Source organism: Narcine bancroftii, chromosome 1 (assembly GCF_036971445.1).
Source record: "Narcine bancroftii isolate sNarBan1 chromosome 1, sNarBan1.hap1, whole genome shotgun sequence".
Taxonomy (NCBI): Eukaryota; Metazoa; Chordata; class Chondrichthyes; order Torpediniformes; family Narcinidae; genus Narcine; species Narcine bancroftii.
Window position 1 is genome coordinate 2443729 of NC_091469.1, and position 23605 is coordinate 2467333.

Here is a 23605-nt window from a genome sequence, read left to right on the forward strand (position 1 = left end):
AAATAAGCTACTCCCTTTTACAATAGACAACCTTGCCTTTAGAAAATGGGAAAAAAAAGGGATTAAAAGAATAGAAAATTGTTTTTCAGGAAGTAGATTCTTATCCTTTGAACAAATGAGAGATAAGTACAATATAACGGGAGATACAGCGCTGGCATATTACCAACTGAGATCCTACTTGAAAGATAAATTAGGAAGCAACTTGAGTTTACCAGAGGGAAGTAACCTTGAATATGTGATTACAGATACAATGTTAATCAAAAGATTTATAAAAAATATGTATATTAAACTGCAAGAAAAGGAAAATGAGGAAACAAATGGTAAAACTAAACAAAAATGGGAACAAGATTTAAATATAAAGATAAAAAAGGAAACATGGGAGAAGTTATGCTCTGGAACGATGAGAAATACAATAAATACGAGGCTGCGTATGATACAATATAATTGGTTACACAGACTATACATTACACCGCAAAAGTTAAATAAATGGGACCCAACAGTATCTGATAGATGTTTTCGATGTAAAAAAGAAAGGGGAACAACAATTCATGCAATCTGGACATGTGAGAGAGTAGAAAAATTTTGGGATGATCTCAATCAGATATTAAATAAAATAACAGAAAACAATATACCAAAGAATCCAGAGATCTTTCTCCTAAGTAACATAAAAAATAAAGAATTTGGAATTGACTTGGAGGATGCACAAAAAAGATTTGTTAAGATAGCCCTAGCTGTAGCAAAAAAATGTATTATGTCAACCTGGAAATTGGAAGATAATTTGAAAATACAACAATGGTATATAGAAATGAATAAATGTATTCCATTAGAAAAAATAACATATAGTTTAAGAAATAATATTGAAATATTCGAACAAGTATGGGAGCCTTACATTAAATACAATAGCGAAAACCTACCGGGAACAAACATTACCTAAGTTGATGGAAGGAGAAGAGAAGAAAAAAATGGACTCAGTAGAATTTCTGGTGTATTTTTGTTGAATGACAACATTGTCTAACTGAATTAATGCAACCTAGATTGTATAACTAAAATGGATGAGAGGGGGGAGGGATGGGGGGGTGGCTTGGGAGGAGGGAGGGGGGAGGGAGAAAAAGTCACTGTAAATGTGTGGAAAAGAAAAAGTGTATATCATGGCTATTGTGATTTATGGTGTGAAAAATAAAAAATTAAAAAAAAAAAAAAAAAAAAAAAAATCTTGGACCCCAACTACCATGTTCTAACGAGGTTTTACTGTAGTTAAAACTAAAAAAACACCACATTTTGTGTACCAAATATAACTGTTCTTAAATTTCTGCTGTAAGCACTTAATACTTAAAGTATTGCAAAAAAAAGTCTTTGAACTGCAGGTGATCAACTCTGTTTCCCTCCACCACATGATGCACATATTGAATATTGCACATGATATACAACAATTTAAAAGAGAAAACAGAAAAAGCTCGAAATATTCAGCAGATTTCTGGAAAGCAAAAAAGTTTATGTTTCAGACTTTCATCACAACTGGAAAAGAGATTATAGGTAATTTTATGATGTAGAGAAGGTGTCAGGAGGGTGGAAAGGATAAGGGGAATATACGTGATAAGTCGAGATTGCCACCCTATAGTCATTTGGTTGATGTACTAATGAGTTACAGAATAAGAACACAAGCAAAGACCATCAAAGTTGCAGAATACAACTCTGCAGGATATGCCCAGCAGAGAGAAAAACTGACCCAATATCACAAATGGGATTGGCCCATTCTGATATTGGCTGGAGAATTAAAGTAGGAGTAAACAGGAAATTGAGGCTTGCAACTGCAAACCAATGCTCCATTGCAGCCTTCAGAACTTGATACCAAATTCTACAATTTGACTTCTATGTTTGTATCAGATCTGGTCAGTCCATTCACTAAACTAACTCATCTTCACCTCTGTTTGCATTTTGCAAACTGTGCTCACCAACTTGCCATCTCTTTTCTCCAATTCTGATAAAATGCCCTCAACCTGAAAGATTAATTATTTGTAGCAGTTTATGTTTTTATTTAATATTTCTGATATATGCCTTTTTCAAAAATTTCATCCAGCAAATTTGGAAAGTAACTCTACAAAGATATTAAGGGATATGAGGCAAAGAAAACAGGTCAAAGATCAACTGTAATCTTACTATAAAGCAGAATAGACTCAAGGGCAAAAATGCTGCAAGGCCACTAATTGCATCTCTCTTGTCTAGAACAATGCAAAACTCAATGCTAGTTTGCAAAGTATTTCCAAATATTTCAGTAGATCTGGTCTTACTTTAGTAATAAATATTCATGTACTTTATGAATATACTCACTTCAGTGCAAGTAGTTTCGGACCCTGTATAAGAATTCAAAGGTTTCACCCAATTTTCAGTATTGGTAGGCTGAACAGGAAGGGCTGCAAAAAAACAAATAAGCATCTCCAGAATAAGCCTACTTGATACAATTATGGAGGATGCAACTAGTGTTCCTTAATGGCAAACCCAGATCATTAATTGTATAAACTTTTGTTGATTAAATGCTGTAATACATGTAAAAAGAGAATGAAATTACTGGATTTGAACTGTCAGTTGCTACTATAATTAAATTAGTGCCTGGTCAGATGATGTGCATTTTTAAATATTCAATCATGAATGTATGGGCATTCTCATTGTATTTTACAAATAACATACAACATTTTTATACATGCTCTTCTGGATTATCAATTGCTCTCTTTTGTTGGTGTATCAGTATGTCTTTCTCCTCATATCCACTTCCATGAGTACATTAAAGGAAGGGTCAGAAGGATCCATTGGAACATCATTTACACCTTCACTGGCAAGACAGGCTTTGCATGATATAGAGTACACAACTGTTTATCTGAACACCACTGCCTTCACAAAGTTTCCCCTATGCATCATCTTTTCCATGTTAATTGGGAAAAAAATCTGCTTTTTAAATTTGATACTCTGGCTTTCAGACTGTTATGGATTAACAAATTACAATTCAGTTCCCACCCTATAAAATAGAGCACTTTAGTGCTGGTACAACCAGATCAAATGATCTCAGGTGAGGTGTGAAATGTATTATCAGTTCATGTCCATGATTTTTCATTTGATCGAGAAAAAGTTGTAAAGTAATTGTTCTAAAAAGTTGACATTTTTTGATCTGCCATATACACTTTCCTGGTATAACTTCATATTTTTAACATCCACAGAACTTGGTTGTCAACTTTTTAACAATCCAATGGTAATTGTTGTTTCACAGAAATGTCACAAAATGGAATGAGGCCATTCAGCTCATTAAATCTGTAAAGTACCACTGCAAGAACAATCCAGTAAGTCATTTCCGCTGTCCTTTCTCCACAGGCCTGCAAGTTTTTCTTTCACATACTTATCCAGCTCCCTTTTGAACATTACTAATATCCATGGCAATATATTCTAGAGCTAATCATTCACAATGGAAAAAACCTTCCTGCCTCCCCCCAACAAGTCACATGAGTCTTTTACCAATCACCTTCATTCTATGTTCCCTCGTTTTTAATTTCTTCAGTTTCTATCTCATCTAGTTAATTTACAATCTCCTTTGTTTCAAGGAGAATAAACACAGTTGCTTTAATCTATCCACATTACTATTGCCCCTCATCCTAGGAATCGTTGCCTTCTTTTCTTCATTCTTCCTAATATGTGCAGCTTAGACTGGATGTGGTATCTCAGCTGCGACTTAGCCAGTGTTTTATAAAGCTTCATTATGGTTACCTTCAACTCATTGAATAAGTTCTGTACCCAGGCAGAATTCTACTTACGTGCACTAGAGTTCTCCCATATCTCTGTTCCTAAACTGTTGGATGTGGCCTGCACTTTAGAGAAGGTGCTTTCTTCTGTCTGTTCAGTTATTATACTGGAAATCTGTTGTTTTTTAACAAAACGAGGAGGAATTTTGGATGAAGATGTCCAGCTCTTCTCATTGCGATTTTTCCCAGGTGCCTTTTTTTTTACAAAAAGTAAAAAATTAAACAAATTCATATCCCATCACCTCCAAATTTCACTTCAAAATTAAACAATAATAAACTTTACCCCTCAAAAAAAACTGTCAGGTTCCATGATCAAGTGAAAAGTATTACAGTACACTTCCTTCTGGTTCCTACTAACAACTTTATGTAAAATAACCTTCAACTATAATGACCCGTGAAATATCTGAACCTGAACACTTCTCTCATCACCATTATACTTACTTTGCCCTTAAGTCCAACAACTCAAATTTAAAATTCTCAAAATTGTACACAAATTCCTTCAGACTTGGCATACCTTCCAAATCTGTGCCAACATTCCTCAAAGACTGATTTTCTGGCCTCTTGAGGTTCCCTGATTTTCTTTAACCCACTCCTGCATTCAGCAACTCCGGACTTATTACAGAAATTAACTACCTCAGTTCTTCTCCTTCCAGAAACTTCTTAATTTTTTTTCATTTGATCAATACTTATTTGCTTAATAATATTCTACTTTGTACCTTGCTATCAAAGCTATTGTTTTATGACATTAAATACCATAAAATGTAAATGTTAACAAATACAATGAATGAAAAGGAAAGATTTAAAATTCTCCAAAAAAAAATGAATGATGTGATGCCATATGGAATCGAAAGATTAAATTAATTTAAAGTAACTTTGTAAAACATAATATGTGGTAATGGAATACTTCTTAGCTTATTATAATTGCTTATTGCATAGAAGCTGGACCATTTACCTGCAACGTTTGCTCTTTCTTCCTGCGCTCTTCTTCAAGTAAACGACGGTGCTTTTTTGAGATTACTTCAGTAAAACCATCATTTACAGTTGACACAGACTGTTGCTCTTCCACAGCTACAGCTGGGTGATCATCAATAATGACAACACCTTAAAAAAACCCAATAGAAAACCATCACTGATTAATTGAAGCACAAATGAATAAAAAGAACATAGAAGTTTCCTCACAAATAGCAGAAGCTCACAAGTTTTCTTTACAGTGTATGAGAAGTGTTTGGTGCAGTCAGATTTTTTTTTGCCAGCTATGTCTATATTAAAGTATTTTATATGAAGAGTTGTAGGTGTCTGGAACATGCTGCTGGGGAGATGGTAAAAGTAGACACAATAGCAACATTTGAGACGTTTGGACAGACATATGAACAGATTGGAAACAGAGGGGTACAGACAGATGTGATGAGATCGATTGACATCATGGTCAGTCAGACGTGGTGGGCCGAAGGGTCTGCTCCCATGCTATAATGTTCCATGGCTCCACTCAAGAGAGTTGAGGACACAACCCAAACTGACATCAGTTCGAAGAACCACCCATCAAATAAGATGGTGCCCATTCCAGAGAACAGCAGAGATGTCCAATGTAATATTTATTCCTCAATTAATACAACTAAAACTAATGATCTAGTTATCTGTGCTGTGCGGTAACTGTGGGATTTCTTACAATGAAAAAGCATCTCTTCAAATTAGCTGAGTAGTACTTTGGACATGCAAATGAAAATTTTCTCTCACTCATTATGTGCAAATGCATGTAGGAAACATAAAATTAAGATATACAGTAAAACCTGTTATCTGTAATTCAAGCAACTAGCAAAAAAATCACGGAAAATCAACAGATAAAAAATACGGAAGTTTAAAATTGGTGTGCCTCACCGTTAATTTGCCAATCACACAACATGCAATCTGAATCAACCGGAAAATTCACTTATCTGGTATCTACCAAGGGTTTTTACTGTATTTAAATTAGACAGTGAATCAACAGGAACATTGTATAAGTGGGAACAAACTTTGATGATGTGCTTAAATCTGTACTACAATCCAAAGTACAATGCTAGTTTGCATCTTATTATCAAGTTTAATGCTAAACAAATACATTTGCACTTACTTGCATAATTATTTAAATCAAACTGGGCCAGAGCATCAGTCTTCTCTTTTGGCTTTTTCATACCAGGTTTTATATCCTTTTCCTTTTTTTTATTTGATGCCTCCTTCACAGCATTTTGTACAGCTGTTGGGTCATTGGGAACCACACGCTCTACACAATACACTGTGTTGACATTCCCTCCATTTACTGCTATCTGATCACACAATTGTTCTTCTACATACCTATTTAAGGAGTGAAAAGGTTGATGAAGCTTCAGCACAAAATGCCCATTCTTTTAGCACAAATATGCAGTCTAAAATCAACTCTTAGACCAGAGAAGCAAAAACCTCAGAAGCTGGAATATTGAATGAACAAAGCTGGAGCAATTTAACAGGTCAATCTTTCAGATTGGGACTCAAGGCTAAAGTAGGATGGGGAGATATCAAGTATCACACTGAATGTATTACCTAATTTCTTAGTGAATAATGGCACAAGGTCGCAGTTTAATACTAGGTCTCACGTAGTGGTAGCTAAAGAAATAAAAGCTAGAAAAGGGACTTTTTAAAAAAAATAACACCACACCCATGCTATTCAGCAGAGATGGGAGCGAATTAAGCCACATTTTAGAACTTCTGGTCTTTGAAGTGCAAAAACAGCAGAAAAAATTTCAAGACCACCACGTAAATTGTGCCTTTTTGAAAAATAGTAAATTCAACACATAAAGCAGTCATTTCTTTCTTTGAACAGTAACTTCCTTTGCTATTTGCACTTCAACGTTTGAAGAGAGATATCAAATAGATTTTGAAGTACAGCATATTACGTCACTCTTAAGTCATTTGTATATACTAGCAATGTATTCAAATATTCAGAGAACCTTTGGGAAAGATGAACTGAAACAATGACTTTTTAATCACAGCCTTTTGGACTAGATGTTACCAAGCAGCCAGAGTCTTGAAGAACTGTTTCAACAATCCCTCTCATATTTTAAATTAATTTACCTTTTGCTTCTTGATGCTTGCCCAGATGCCTTTTCATTTCTAGGACTGGTTCCATTAGTCTTCGGAGATTTTCCTCCAAAGCCTGGATTTGCCCTGCGGTTTTGCCTATCAATTGGCCGTTGACTGGAGAAACTACGCTTAGCTAATTCTTTTCTCTGCCCAAGTCCAGTGTCTGCCACATCTACTTCAGGAGGCAAATTATTCTGGGATGCCCTGTTCTCTCTATCTCGTCTCTCAGTAAAGTCACTACTTTCAGAAGCAGTTTCCCATTCTTCATTTGCTTGATCTGAGGAATTTTGATTGGATAGATCTGGTGATTTATTTCCAGCTACAAAGGAGGCCATTTCCTGATCATCTGTTTTTGTGGTCATGCTAGATATATAATTGTCTACAGGAACAGAAGCATTATTGTTCATTTCAGTGGCTGCATCTCTTTCTTGTTTGAGTCGCCTGAATCGTGGAGGTTTGTCTTGTCGCGGGGGCCTTCTTCTCCTTGGTGGCATATCCATTGATCGTTCTCTTTTGGATGGTTGGTCTTCTGTGGTTGAGAATCCTGAAAATGAGATTTTGTCTGCAACTCCACTTTCCTCACCAGGATTTTCTAGTGCTACTTCCAAAGCCCTATTAAGCACTTTTGTGGAGTCCTTGGGAGTTTGTCTTTTGGGCAACATCAAGGAAGTTGAAACATCTCCATTTAGTTGATAGGCACCATTGAGCTTAAACGTACCTGTTCTATTTTGCCTTGAGGGCATTCCACGAAGTGCAAAGTTACGCCCTCTCCCAGAGTTACTCAACCGAGGAGGTAATGTCCTCTCAAACATTTTTGCTGGGCCCCTTTCATCTTCCATTTCACCAATTACAGGGCCATCAGATATCCTCTTGGATCTCCTCAAAGGGTCTTTAAAGATACTCTTCCCCTCTCTGTCAGAAAATGCCAGCTCAATTGTGCAATCGTTGCCAGTTCCAGTTCCCCTGTGTCGCCGTCGCTTTGGTATATCTTCATATTCAGACCCCTCACTGCGAGTCTCACTGGCATTTCGACGTCGGTTGGAGTTCTTTTGGCTATCTTCCAATGAATTACTGTATTCATTAGGATTCTGCCGATTTCCTCTGCTGAAGTTGTTATAAGAGTTTCTGATCTCTCCAACTCTGCCAGAGAAATCTCGACTTCGACCCCTTCCTCGCCCTCGATTGCTGAAATTTTGTTGATCATCATCTTCAATCCAGTTTCCCCGCTGTGGTGGGGGAAAATCAATGCTATCTTTATTCATAGGTCTTGCCTCCCATGCTTTAGTCTCTTTCTTTTGTGGTTTCTCCATTTCCCAATCAAATTTAGCTGGAGGCACTGGTGACACAGTCAATTCTTTATGTCTGATGTTCAAGCATGGAATGGGAGTTTGTGATGAAGGTACCATACCACCATTAGTCTTCATAGCCTTACCCTCAGTCTTTATCTGTTCAGCTTTATTCTGATTATTTTTCTGAACAAATTCCAGTTTTATTTTCTCAGTCTCTTCATTCTTTTCAGTCTTAAGGTCTTTAAGGACTGGTTTTTTAATTGGTCCTGATCTTCTGCCTGTCACTTTCCCTACAGTCTCACGACAATCAACCTGGTTTCCTTTGAGTGGCTCCCATTGGGATGCAGGTTTAGACTCCATCTTTGACAAACTATCAGTCTGCCATATTTCCACCCTGAAACCTTTCTCCTCTCTGGTATCTTCATGTTCATCGACCTTGGGGCTTGGATGCTCCCAGTTGTGAGACACAATCTCGTCAATGTTTTCAGCAGGCCTTGATGCCTCAGTGCTGTCTCTGGAAGATACCTGCTCAGATTCTGGTGAGAAGAGATCTTTATGAAGTAATTGAGAATTTGTTGGATGTTGAAAGAGAACATCCCTTCCAAGCACTGCTGACACACTTGGAGCCACTTCAGATCTTTGATCTTTCATTAGTTCAGTCTGTGATTCTAAATTAACTATATTCAGCAATTTATCTGATGGAGCAACCCTATACTGTTCAATTTGTTCCTCAAAAGGATCTCTCTGTATCTTCATGGTCTGCTGGGAAATTAGATCAGCTCTCACAGGTGGAGTGGGAAGTCTTTCATTCCTAAAATTAAAAAAAAAAGATTTCTGGGCAGTTAAATAAATTTTGAATCAAACAAAATAATCTCAATTGTCCCCATTTCAAAAATATAACTGATGTATCACAGGAATCCAGTCATAGAGTTAGGCCAACTTGTCCATGCTGACCAACTTTTCCACGTGAGCTTATCAAGTCAATTGGTCCCTTTAGCTGGTACATCAGTGCATGATTTCTTCTGATTCCTTTCCTTGAATGTAAGGGTTAGAAGTGTTATTCAGACAAAAATTATGCAACTGTTTCTCCAGACTAATCACTTCTTTGTATTCCCTACTGCAACATCTTACAGTTGCTTCATTAACTGGTGGAAACTACAGTTTCCAAAGTACAGTATATGACATTTCCTATTCCAACCAAAATTGAACCAGGCCATGTCCCTAACTACCTGCAAATAGGTTAAGCATAAGTAATGATAGAAGAAATACAATTGTGATATTTAACTCATCACAACTGGAATGACAAATGTGAAGGTTATATTTTTAAGCAGATCAAATCTATCCAATTGAACTGATCTACACACCTCCCCTTTTAAGTCTACATGAAGGATAAAAAGCAAATAGATTTGTATCCAATTTAATCTTAGTTTCAAAAGTTACTTGACCTGAAACTTAATATGATAGGGATGATTTATAATTTTTAACCAAATTATAAAGGGGAGATATCTGGCCTTGATGAATTACTTCAAAATTCAAGGGATAGTTCTCTACACAGAATTTAAAAATTATGAGAACAGGGGTTTCAACAGCTATTTTCTGAAACTACATGGAATTCTATTTTGAAGTAAGTGCATTCATCCTCTTTTTGTACTAGACATTCACTGGGCCCATTATTCCAAAGTTCAATTGACTAAATTTTATTCTAATTACTCTTCAAAATATGATCAATGTATCATACGTTTTGGTTATGTTCTTCTTTCCAATTTTTGGGAAAGGGGTATTACATACCTTATCTTTAGTTCTTAATATTAATTTGACTCCAAATCCTTTTCTTGCTCTTTTTGGAATAAGTGGGCCGACAGGTTTGATAATGAATGCATCACAAACCCACGTGGTTGCCCTCGCTTCCCTCTTCACCAGAAGAGCCATAAAGATGCTGTCCCTCCCACTCAAATTCAATGGTTATCTGATATGATGGTACGTACGACTTTGGAAAAAATTAGATGCTCCACAACTGAAATTAATCTTTATGGGGTTCTTTTCTCAATTATTTTCAAAATTTGTAAGATTAACTATCTTTTTGGTTTATGACCCCCATTGGTCATCTTAATATTTTTATGTCAGTAATGGTCTGTCTATGTTAAGCCAATAGCCTCTGTAGGGTGGGGTTAGATAAAAAGAATAGTAGTTTAATTTCCCCCTCTTACTTCTTTTTAATGCAACATAGGTTACTATACGATTTGTACTATTCTATAAGATTTGTTAATATTCTATTTTATTCTCAAGTACCTATGAAACATTTATACGATTTATGTTTATATGCAAAGAAAACCTAAAAATTACCATTTTTTTCTACCCCATATAATATATCCAATCTTAAAGAGGACTGACTGGTTACAGTTCAGCAAGAACACTCACCTAGCACTTCTCTCTTCTGCAACACCATCCTCCTGCGATCTCTGAGACTTCAACATAAATGCTCTGTTTTGAGCAGTTGAATAGTCCTCTTGACTCCAACTGAATTGTGGTTCTGCAGGTGGAGTTCTTTTCTCGTGTAACAGTATTGGGGACCTTTCTTGCTGCTCAGAACCTGAAGGAACATTGTCTGAATGATCAGAGCGCATCACAGGCTTCATCATTCCTATAAATAAAAAAAATGGAATACCCAATCAACTAAAATTAGTTGAAAATTATCTACACTCTCTGATTTAACTAGTGAACATAAATAACACAGGTTTCAGATACATAATTAACTATTTATTTAAAAAGTTCCAGAATTGTTTTAAGGCTTGATGTATTCCCATCATATAAAAATATCAGTAGCTAAAAGGAAGAAACCAATAAGCAGTCACTTCTAATTATAGACTAGAGATTGGACAGAAGCTTTCCATTTATCTTGATTGTAGTTCATAGGTAGTCCAGAATGATGTGGTGAGCAAAGGAAAAATTGTTGACAAGATTTACATCCTGTCCTCTACATAAAATTCTGATCAAGTTGGCAATCAACAAAGACTTCAAATTCTATAATGCTAGTCACATTGCACTAACAAAAGTTGCATAAAATGATAACTAACTAAAAGATAATTTATAGTCAAAGCTATATCAGCAATAACTAATCAAGGACATATATACTAGGCAAATGATTTAAAAAAAAGTTTTGGCAGGGAAGTGCAGAGATCAATTTCCTTCACTGGGAAAAAAATAGCTCAAAACTGAAATGATCCCAAAACTTACCAGCCGGAAGACCAGATGGGTAAAAGTCAATTGGTGCCCTCCCTGGGGTCAGTCGAGGATCCATATATGAAGGCATCATCATCCAACGAGGGTCATAGCCAAGCATGTGTGGAGGGGGTGGGCCAACTGGAGATGGGTAGACATGTCTCTGTGTGTGAGAATGTGGAGATGCAACTGGTGGTGGAATTAAAGATCCCTGCTGTTGTTGCTGTCTTTGTTGCATCTTTAACAGTTGTTCCTAGTTAAACATAAGAAAGAAAGGAGAATATCAGAAATACAAGAATATACAAATATCAGAAATTTAACTTTTCAGTTTACTGGGATATCCTTTCGAGTTTGCACATCAAATTTTATCTTTGTAATGGCTCCTAAATTCAATTATATAGCACAAAAAAGACCTTTCAGCCCACTTTGTTCTTCCCAACCAAAGTACCTAAACTATACTAATCCTGTTTACTAGCACTTGGTTCTTGGTCTTCTACACCTTGGAGAGATCCGACTTTTTTCAACTCTCATTATAGGACAATCATTTTATTCTACTTATTGGAAATACTGGGAAAGAAACTTGACCTATGTAGTAAATGTCAGGACCCCAGAGAGCACTGTTAAAAGTCCATGACTCCCCGAAAGTTACTTTCACTAGTTGAGGCATTGAGTGCAAGTCAGGAATTCATACTGCAATTGTATACAACTGCATTAGGGCACATTTGGAGTAGATACAGTCCTGGTCACCACACTACAGGAAAGATGCAGAGGTTTTCAGAGAAGGTGCAGGATTAGTTGGATAAATGTAGAGGAGAAACCTGACAGATGAAGGGAGTGTTACAATGCCTAAAATGTTTCCATGTCAGAAACGTGTTTCTTCTAGCTGCTTGCATTACATTGTTATGCATAAACTTTGTATAATTCTCTCATGTCAACTAATATTGTAAGATCATGAGATATAGGCCATTCAGTCCAGCAAACTCTGCTCCACCATTCATGATTCACGAATCATGGCTGATCTATTTTTCCTCTCAACCCTATTCTTCTGCCTTTTCCCCCACCTTTAATGTCCTTATTAATCAAGAACCTACTACCTTCTGCTTTAATATCTAGCGAGCATATATACTATCACTATCTATAGTTATTTATGAATACCACAAAAATTGCATTCATAATAATCCTTTTGAAAAATCAAACCATTTCTTTAAATGGGAAAATAGGAAATGTCAAATTTCTCTGGATTATGTCAACCATAAAATTATAAGAGGTTTAGATAGATAAGGTAGATAGCAGAGTCATTTTCACAGGGTGGAAATGTCACCTACTAGAGGGGATATGTTTACAATGAGAGAGGGGAGAGGGAAAGTTCAATTTAAAAAAAAATTAAAAAAGAGAGAGAGAGAGAGGGGGGGAAAGTTTAAAGGAGATTTGGGAGACAAGCTTTTATTTAAAAAGAGAGTAATTAATGGGTGCCTGGATCGTGATGGCAGGGGAGGCAGAAGAAGATACAATAGTGATGTTTAAAAGACTGACAGGGAATAGAGGAATATATTTGCAGTAAAAAGAGATTGGTCAGCACAGACATGGTTGACGGAAAGGCCCATCCCTTTGCTGTATTCAAAGTTTGAGCCAGGAATGGAAATTGAGAAACGCTCATATGGGGGAAAATTTTTTGTCTCTTTCCTGAGGAAAAATGATTTCAGGACAATTGTTACAGTGAAATTGGAATTGGCCTTTTAGCCCCTTGAGCTACTCTCATGGTTAATATCACAGATGATTCTGTCAAAATAATTTTATCAGTCTCCCTCCATAATTCTTGATGTTTGTTATTACTTTAAAATTCTGAGACTGAAAGACTTCTGCCAAAAAAAAATTAAAATAGTGGTATTGAGGGATGTAGGTCACAGATTAGCCATGAAGGCTGAGCAGACTTAAGGAGATAAAGCAGCTTATTTCCAATCACATTCCCATCCTGAACTTGTAGCAGCAAGAATTAAGTAGTTGGTCCATTTTTTTAAATATAGGTACAGTGAACTGAAATTCACTGGTAGGGTGCTGTGCTGATGGTTGGCTACACCCCCATCTGCTCACATATAACCCTGGTTTCCCGCCTAAACCCAGAACCCTTCTGAAGACTACTGTGAAACCCTACTCTTCATTATAAGCTAATAAAAGCATTTGTTCTCCCTCCAGTCATGAGAGCTTTTATTCACGCTACTATTTTTTTTAGCTTATTGCCTAACGATGGAAGCGTTACTCAAGCCAGGTATGCTACTGATAGACCCTCTGTCCCCTGACGTGGCTGAGGAGTTCACATATCGGCTAGACTGCTTCTAGGCCTACCTGAACGTGATCAGAGATGTCTTCCACACTGTTGAACTCAGGAGGTCCGCACTCATTTTGAGGGTAGGAACGAAAGGGTGTAGAGCCATCAGGGACTGCACTGCATATGACACTGCTATTGAGGCGTTAAAGGCTAGGTACCTGAAGTCGCAGAACAATGTCCTAGCGAGGCACCGACTCACTCTACGTCACCAGTGGCCAGGAGAGACCATCGATGACTACCTGCTGGATCTATGGACGTTTGTCAAGAAGTTCAGGTATGAAGTGGCTACAGGCCATGATCGTGAGTAAGAACAAATCTGGGACACTCTAGCCACAGGGGTCCACTCGAGGTACATGAAGCAGTGACTTGTCAAGTTGGGAAAGAAGGACCATGTCGAGTTGACCAAATCGCTGGAACAGGCCAAGCTCGAGAATGACAAACTTGAAGTCAGCGAGCTCGCTCACCCAGGTGAGCCCTTCCAAGGACTGGCTGCTCCAGCTGCCCCTGCCCTTATGGCTGCACTTTCCCAAGCTAGGGAATGCTTTTTCTGCGGCAAGAGCCAGCATCCCCGATCTCGTTGCCCGGCAAAAGACTCAGTGTATTACAGCTGTGGCAAGAAAGGGCATTAGGCGAGGGCTTGTAGCATGAAGGGAAGCCCGGTGAAGTCCATAGCCTGCACCACTCCTAGATCCAATTCCAGCCCCAAACCGCCTGTTCCGAATTTACCTGAACCAACTTACTGCGTCAATGGAGGGTGTCAGTGAGGAAACAGCGCGAGAAGGCTCGGCGGCCATCTTGCCGTGACTCAAATTCAAACTTGTTGCCATTATCATCGGAGGAGGAACCCTAGTACCCACGCAGGGTAACCCAGGTCAGTGGGGGCCACTCAAGTGAGGAGAATGGAGTTTCCGGGGACCTAGCTTCGATGGTCCTAGATCAGGACAGCCCTCACTAGCTCAGCAATTCCATATTGACTGTGATGGTAAACAGACATTCCACTAAATGCGTATCTTTCCAATTATTGCATATTTCTTGTGTCTCATTTGCATTCTACGGGTGTTCAACAACATTGTATAGTACCTCTGTTGTTTGGGGGGGTGGGGGGGAGAATTCTGTAAATTTCACTTGTATATACTTGATGAATTGTGCGCTCCGGTGTTGTTGGGTCTGGACTTCCTATGTCACCTTAAAAGCATGACCTTGGAGTATTCTGGTCCCCTCCCCCCATAATGGTTCAGAACCCACATGCAGCTTCTCCACATTGAATTATCAACCCCACCCCCTTCTCTTCCTGAATCTGTCCTCAGACTGCAAACCCATTGCTACCAAGAGCAGGATGTACAGTACAGCAGACCGAGATTTTATAAAGTTTGAGACACAAAAATATCTGCTTGATGAAGGTATCACATCAAACCTAGCACCAGCCCGTAGAGAGTGCAAGTGGTGGTGGTAAAAGGGGAAAACAAGTCCAGACTAGTAATTGACTATAGCCAAACTATTAATTGGTGCACACTCCTGGACGCATACACCTCCCTTGAATTTCGGACATGGTGAATGATATTGCGCAGTATCGAGTCTATTCGACCATTGACCTGAAAGTTGCTCATCACCAACTGCCAATCCGTTTCAAGGACCATCCATATATGGTGTTTCAGGCTAACAGTCGTCTCTATCAATTCCAGAGTGTCCCTTTCGGTATCACTAACACGGTTTCTATCTTCCAGAGGCAGATGGACAGAATAGTGGATGAGTATGGGTTGAAGGCTACCTCCCCTACTTCAATAATGTCACCATCTGTGGCCACACCTTGGAAGACCATGACGCCAACCTCCAGAGTTTTCACCGCGCGGTGAAAGCTCTGAACCTCACTTATAACTCTGAAAAGTGTGTGTTCAGGACTACACGTCTGGCTATCCTTGGCTACATGGTAGAGAATAGCATCACTGGCCCCGATCCCGACAGGATGTGCCCTGTTAGAGCTCCCCATTCCCAGGACCACAAAGGCTTTGAGGAGATGCCTGGGGTTTTTCCTCATATTTCGCCCAGTGGATCCCTCAATACACTGATAAGGTTCGCCCTCTCTTAAAAGCCACTAATATCCCCCCTCTCGGCTAAAACCCAATCTGCTTTTAACTACCTCCAGAATCACATTGCAAAAGCCACCATGCACGCGGTGGATGAGAGTGTGCCATTCCAAGTGGAAAGCGATGCTTCAGACGTAGCCTTGGCTGCTACCTTCAACCAGGCGGGCAGGCTGGTTGCATTTTTTTCCATGGACATTACAAAGCCACGAGCTCCGGAACCCATTGGTGGAAAAGAAGGCTCAAGCCATTATAGAAGCCTCAAGGCTCTGGAGACACTACCTGGCTGGTAGAAGAGTTATGCTCCTCACTGCCCAGTGCTCAGTCGCATTCATGTTTAATAATGTCAAGAGGGGCAAAATCAAGAATGTTAAGATTGCTAGGTGGAGGATCGAGCTCTCCACCTATAATTAGGACATTGCCTATCGGCCAGGAACTCTTAATGACTCTCCAGATGCCTTATCCAGAGGAAGCTGTGTCAACTGCAGTTGATGCACAATGAGACTGCCATCCAGGGGTCACCCGTGTGGCTCATTTTGTCAAGGCGTGCAATCTGCCCTACTTCATGGAAGACATCAGGAAAATGACCAGCTCTTGCCAGGTCTGTACGGGCCACGCAAAGGTGCACATGATCAAGTCATCCAGGCCCTTCGAATGGCTCAGTGTCGATTTTAAGGGACCTCTCCCCTCCATGAACGAGATCACCTTCTTCCTCTATCATTGATGAGTACTCCTGCTTCCCATTCACCATTCCATGCCCAGACACGACCACTTCGTCAGTCATGAAGGTCCTAGATTCCCTGTTCGGGTATCCCAGCTATATTCATAGCGACTGGAACTCATCCTTTATGAATGATGAACTATGTCAGTTCCTGCTGGCAAGGGGCATTACAACGCCCCGGGGGAATGGGCAGGTTGAAAAGGAGAATGCCACGGTCTGGAAGACTGTCAAACTGGCCTGGACATCAAAAGGCCTTCCAGACTCATGCTGGCAGGAAGTTCTCCCCATGGCCCTCCATTCCATCCGGTCACGGATATATACCGTGACCAACGCGATTCCTAACGAGCTCCTATTCACTTTCGAAAGAAGGTTGGCATTGGGAACTACACTCCCAGTCTGGCTCAGCACTCCAGTCCTCAGGAAGCAGTCTAGGAGACGGAAGACCGACGCCCTGGTGGAAAGGGTGAAACTGCTCCAAGCCAATCCCACGTATGCCTATGTGAGTACCCGGATGGCAGGGAGGACACCATCTCCATCAGGGACCTGGCACCTGCCGGAACAGAGGGTCCGTTTCCTCAGGTAACCTGTGAGCCAAAGAGCTCATTTTTGCCACCCCCGGGGATCCGGTTCAGGAGGAAAGTGCATTCCCCCCTCCACCTTTGAGCCAGAGACCCAGTCCGCCTCTCCTCCCTCACAAGGGGACCAGAGTCCCAAGGGGCCCAAGGCCCCCCTCCCCCAAGGGGCTCCACCAGGATCTCCGGACCACTTAAATCTGTAAATAACAGTATTTTTTTCTGAACCCATGCTCTCTGTCTTCATTCTACAGGAAGGGGTGAATGCAATGAACTGGGATTCACTGGTAGAGTGTTGTTCTGATGGCTGGCCCTGCCTCCTGGCTCCACCCCCATCTGCACACATACAAACCCAGAACCCTTCTGAAGACTACTGTGAAACCCTACATTTAGTTATAAGCAAATGAAAACATTTATTTTCCCTCCAGTCATGAGAGTTATTATTCACGCTACAATAGGTACCTGTTGTTGTCGTTGGAACCTAGGTGGTAGAGATTTGTGAAACTTGCCATAGCTCTGAATTGGCACTGTGGGCTCATTTCCCTGCAAGTTGTTCTCGTCATCAATTTCAACAGTGGCTGCAGGGATCTCTTTTCTCACCTTGTCCTCAATGGGGAATTCCACAGACTGCTCACGTTTTTCTGAAATTCATCCCAGAAAAATCAAGCGTTATTTAAAAGATTCAACATCCCAAATAGAAATGTGGTTACTATAAAACTAGCACAATTTTTAAAAAATTCTTCAAATTACAACAGTTTTTGGATTTCCTGTACAAACCCCCAACTTTCCTTTCCCATAACCATGAGTCTATCAGGACAACGCCATTTATGTAAAATGTACATCGTTTAACTCCACTGCCTCTTTAATTCTTAAAGATAATGCATAGATCATTATTGCCCCTGCCCCCGCTTAAAACTCTTCAAAGGACCCTCCCTCAGGATCCCTTGCTGCAACAGCTGGTCTTCAACATAATGCATCGATCATTACTGCCCCTGCCCCCGCTTAAAACTAATCAAAGGATCCTCCCTCAGGATCCCTTGCTGCAACAGCTGGTCTGAAACATAATGCATCAATCATTACTTCCCCTGCCCCCGCTTAAAACTCTTCAAAGGACCCTCCCTCAGGATCCCTTGCTGCAACAGCTGGTCTGAAACATAATGCATCGATCATTACTGCCCCTGCTCCCGCTTAAAACTCTTCAAAGGACCCTCCCTCAGGATCCCTTGCTGCAACAGCTGGTCTTCAACATAATGCATCGATCATTACTGCCCCTGCCCCCGCTTAAAACTCTTCAAAGGACCCTCCCTCAGGATCCCTTGCTGCAACAGCTGGTCTTCAACATAATGCATCGATCATTACTGCCCCTGCCCCCGCTTAAAACTCTTCAAAGGATCCTCCCTCAGGATCCCTTGCTGCAACAGCTGGTCTGAAACATAATGCATCGATCATTACTTCCCCTGCCCCCGCTTAAAACTCTTCAAAGGACCCTCCCTCAGGATCCCTTGCTGCAACAGCTGGTCTGAAACATAATGCATCGATCATTACTGCCCCTGCTCCCGCTTAAAACTCTTCAAAGGACCCTCCCTCAGGATCCCTTGCTGCAACAGCTGGTCTTCAACATAATGCATCGATCATTACTGCCCCTGCCCCCGTTTAAAACTCTTCAAAGGACCCTCCCTCAGGATCCCTTGCTGCAACAGCTGGTCTGAAACATAATGCATCGATCATTACTGCCCCTGCCCCCGCTTAAAACTCTTCAAAGGACCCTCCCTCAGGATCCCTTGCTGCAACAGCTGGTCTGAAACATAATGCATCGATCATTACTGCCCCTGCCCCCGCTTAAAACTCTTCAAAGGACCCTCCCTCAGGATCCCTTGCTGCAACAGCTGGTCTGAAACATAATGCATCGATCATTACTGCCCCTGCCCCCGCTTAAAACTCTTCAAAGGACCCTCCCTCAGGATCCCTTGCTGCAACAGCTGGTCTTCAACATAATGCATCGATCATTACTGCTCCTGCCCCCGCTTAAAACTCTTCAAAGGACCCTCCCTCAGGATCCCTTGCTGCAACAGCTGGTCTTCAACATAATGCATCGATCATTACTGCCCCTGCCCCCGCTTAAAACTCTTCAAAGGACCCTCCCTCAGGATCCCTTGCTGCAACAGCTGGTCTTCAACATAATGCATCGATCATTACTGCCCCTGCCCCCGCTTAAAACTCTTCAAAGGACCCTCCCTCAGGATCCCTTGCTGCAACAGCTGGTCTTCAACATAATGCATCGATCATTACTGCCCCTGCCCCCGCTTAAAACTCTTCAAAGGACCCTCCCTCAGGATCCCTTGCTGCAACAGCTGGTCTTCAACATAATGCATCGATCATTACTGCCCCTGCCCCCGCTTAAAACTCTTCAAAGGACCCTCCCTCAGGATCCCTTGCTGCAACAGCTGGTCTTCAACATAATGCATCGATCATTACTGCCCCTGCCCCCGCTTAAAACTCTTCAAAGGACCCTCCCTCAGGATCCCTTGCTGCAACAGCTGGTCTTCAACATAATGCATCGATCATTACTGCCCCTGCCCCCGCTTAAAACTCTTCAAAGGACCCTCCCTCAGGATCCCTTGCTGCAACAGCTGGTCTTCAACATAATGCATCGATCATTACTGCCCCTGCCCCCGCTTAAACTCTTCAAAGGACCCTCCTTCAAGATCTCTTGCTGCAACAGCTAGTCTTCAACATAATGCATAGATCATTACTGCCCCTGCCCCCGCTTAAAACTCTTCAAAGGACCCTCCTTCAAGATCCCTTGCTGCAACAGCAGGTCTTCAACATAATGCATAGATCATTACTGCCCCTGTCCCCGCTTAAACTCTTCAAAGGACCCTCCTTCAAGATCCCTTGCTGCAACAGCTGGTCTTCAACATAATGCATAGATCATTACTGCCCCTGTCCCCACTTAAACTCTTCAAAGGACCCTCCTTCAAGATCCCTTGCTGCAACAGCTCGTTTTAATGTTAAGTTTCTTGCTGATGATTTGATTTTTTTTAAATTCTTCAATTTCTTCATTCCTCCATTTTGCTGCCAATGGCAAAGTTTGAATACGCCATGGAGTCTTCTCTGAAATTATCTGCTCAATTTTACCCAACTGATTTGATACACTCTGGAGCCACCCTTCTTTACTTCTTGGTTTCTAGTTTGGATGCTTTATACCTGGATGATAACACGGGAGGTTTTACTGATATGTCTTGCATAGGATAATCAACCTGTCATTGAAAATTTTGACATTCTTTTGAACACTGCACAATGAAGTTGATTTGAATTAATGAGATTTTTTTTCATGGAAGTGCAAACTTTACTCTAAACTATTTTGTTTTTAATTAGTTCTTATCAACTTGAATTGTGGTAAATAATACACTCCTATTGAATTTAAACTCATATTTTTAACAATTACCCAACTTAATTATCTTAAAAATCACTACACCCCCTAATAGCCCGAAAGTGCCTGGGATTGTCTGATCTTGGAAAATCAGCAGGCACAGGACTGGTCAGTACTTTGTGGGGGAGGGGGAAGACTGCCTAGGAACACCAGGTACTGGAGGTTTCTCTGAAGGGCGTTGGACAAAGTGGCAATTCTCTGTCTCTCTTACAGTAGACAAAAGTTTAAAAATTTCATGTATGTTACATTCTAAAGGTAGTATTACTTGACAATAATGGAACCTTTACCTTTAAAATGTTTGTTCCAAGTAAAGAACAAAACCACAATGTGAGATTCAATGATAATGATTCAATGTATGCAATCATTCCATGTTTTGGTTTTAGTGCAAATTCAACTAAAATTATTTTAAATCAAGTTCGTTAATTATTGACTGCACCTTTTGGAAAATTCTGCTTGATCTCTGTGTAGGCCTTCAGCTGTGTTGACAGAGGTACAGAGTCCTTGCTCTCCTTAATATCGATGTCATCTTTTTTCTGTAGGTCAAATTTAACAGCGTTCTCTATCACTCCACGTTTTTGATCGAGTTTCTTTAGCTTCTCAGCACAGGCAGCTAGTCTCTCTTCTTGAGCTCGCCGCTCCTCTTCTTCACGCCTCCTCCTGACTCGCTCCAATGCCTCTGAACGTTCATTGGTGCCAGAATTTGGCCTCTGCCGCCACACTTCATCCTTCTCAACATGAGAGTCTGTCCACCTATTAGCTCCTGTCAGTTTTTGAAATACGCCAGCCTGAAGAGAGAAACAGAAAAGATTAAACTTCAGTCCTGGACAAATTGAAGCTTTATAACATCTAAAGCACAATAATCTCGTCAAATATTACTTAGTCCGCCGCAATCTCTAAGGAGACAAGAGATGGAAGAAAAGAGCCGTGCTCCAGGAAGGAATGGTTGTAATGGTGACTCGGCAGTTGGAGCTGATTAAAAGAAGAGTTGTTCTTTTTTTTTCTAATGTTTTTTTAAAAAAAAAGGAATATTAAATAATGATGATGTTAGTTTAAGATGAAGTGAGAGTTGGGGGAGAGAACTGGATGGGCACTATTTCCTGAAAGTCATCTGCTAAGTGTGAGTTATCTCACACCCATTTTTTTTTGGGAGTTACCGCATTGCGCAGTTTAGACGGGAGGGGGTATTTTTAACCTCCTACCCGGTTTTTTTTGTATTATTAGATTAAAGAGTGAAGGGTTTTTTTTTGTGTTTATAAAAAAAAGCATAAGAAAGTATTTGATTGTTTAAAAAACTAAAAATTGATGTGGTTTTTTTTTGTAAAGTTTATTCAGTAGATAAGGAATATTTGAAATTTAAATGTGAATGGGATGGATAAGTTTTTTTTAATATTTTTTCTTTAACTTTAAGGTGAAAGGAGTGGTAATTCTGGTGGATATTATTTTGCTATTTTAGTTATAGAACGAAGGGAATAATGGTGAAAGTTATAAATTGAATTGTACAATTCTTAATGAGGCTTGAATTTTGTTTGTGGTTTATGCTCCATTTGTTGAAGATATAGATTTCGTCGTAGATGTGTTTTTATTATTTGGATATCTGAATTTTAGCGTCATGATTGGGGATATTTAAATGTGGTATTGGAGCTTTTATTGGATAATTATTCAAGAGTAAAAGGGAAAAATGGTGGAAGAGTACTAAAATTGAATTGTACAATGTTTAATGAGGTTTGAATTTTGTTTTAAGATCGTGGTTTATGTGACTAATATGATGATAGATGTGAAGTTAGTTGATATTTGGTGAAGGTTTATCTCTATAGAGAAAGTTTTTTTTTCATCTTTTTTTTCTCATGCTACAATTCTTTTTAAAGAATTGATTATTGTTTAAGAATTTTTGATAGACAATGTTACTAACTTTAACTTTTTATATTAAGTTTGAGTTAAATATATGTTTCATCTTAACTCTGTTTGTTAAATATATGCATTTAAGTTTGATTTAAATATGTTTTTAAAGTCTGATATCTTAGTATTAATTACTTCTTTTTGTTAGTATTTTAATCGGTTATGTTTTTTTTTGTAAGTGGGTTTTTTTCTCACATATATTATTAACTTTATTAATTCTTCACTCTTTATTTTGGGGGGGAAAGGGGGGGGTTGGACTAATTTGAGTTGGGTTATTAATGTGTAATAATTATTGGGGAGGGTATAGTTTATTTAGATTATTGATACTGTATTGTAATTTTATTATTCTGTTCTTAATTTTTTTTAATGTAATTCTATATGTTATTCATGTCATAAAATCTTAAATAAAGTTTAAAAAAAAATTACTTTTCTGCATTCCAATTCTTTTTTATGATAATTCAAAACTTGGCTTTCAACAGCACATCCCAAAGCAGCCCCCCAAAAAACTGTAACAAAGTAAATGTGTTTTTCTAATGGTTACAAAGGGATGGGGTATAGCAGTAGGGAAGTCTTTCTACAACTGTGAAGGACAATGGTGAAACCTGGTCAACCATATGCTTGCATTGATATCTATTCATGGAAGTTTCACTGATTTAATTCCAGGGATTAAAGACTGCCTTATATGAATAAGGAGCAGGAAAAAGCCACGTGGCTCTAAGTCTTGCTCTGCCATTTAACACAAACATGGCTAAATTAACTGTAACACCCCTCAAAGTCCCATTCATATCTAGCCACTGTAACTATTCACCTCTCTACTTATTTTATCACTATCTGCCTTGAAAACATTCAAAGACTTTGATCCCATTGCTTTTGAGTAAATGTTTCAAAGAATCACACTTTCTCAGGGAAAATATAAGCAACTTTAGAATAAGGGGTACTTTCAAATTGATTCTTCTGTTAGTATCTTTAACAAGATTGATTCTGGGAATGTTTTTCCTTGAGGAGCTTGGGGTCATAGTTTCAGATGGACAAGCAGGAATTTCTTCAGACCCTAAACATTCACTAGATAGAATATTTTTCTGCTCCATAGTTTTTTTTCTGTCAAATTGTCCTCACTTCAGGTCCTCTGGCTCCTGGTTTTTCTGCCAATGAGAACAATTCTCATTCTTTACTGTCTATATCCTTGTAAT

The 23605-nt window shown here is 39.5% G+C and overlaps 1 protein-coding gene and 1 non-coding gene across 11 annotated transcripts in view; both read right to left on the reverse strand.

Moving 5' to 3' along the window:
- Window positions 1–23605, reverse strand: part of prrc2b (proline-rich coiled-coil 2B) — a 95585-nt gene that overhangs the window by 39678 nt on the left and 32302 nt on the right. For all 10 annotated transcript variants that reach the window (XR_011351671.1, XR_011351667.1, XR_011351669.1 and 7 more), the window contains exons 12-20: window positions 20956–21304; window positions 17549–17727; window positions 11402–11639; window positions 10586–10808; window positions 6870–8978; window positions 5893–6113; window positions 4738–4886; window positions 3798–3978; window positions 2329–2411 (exon numbers count right to left, since the gene is read on the reverse strand). Coding sequence is in view for 7 of the 10 variants with exons in the window: in XM_069918478.1 (XP_069774579.1) it covers window positions 2329–2411; window positions 3798–3978; window positions 4738–4886; window positions 5893–6113; window positions 6870–8978; window positions 10586–10808; window positions 11402–11639; window positions 17549–17727; window positions 20956–21304 (3732 nt within the window). In the remaining 3 variants the exon portion in view is untranslated. The remainder of the gene's footprint in view (window positions 1–2328; window positions 2412–3797; window positions 3979–4737; window positions 4887–5892; window positions 6114–6869; window positions 8979–10585; window positions 10809–11401; window positions 11640–17548; window positions 17728–20955; window positions 21305–23605) is intronic.
- LOC138752166 (small nucleolar RNA SNORD62) lies at window positions 2736–2821 on the reverse strand. The gene has a single exon (XR_011350421.1). It is a non-coding gene; the product is annotated as a small nucleolar RNA SNORD62 (small nucleolar RNA).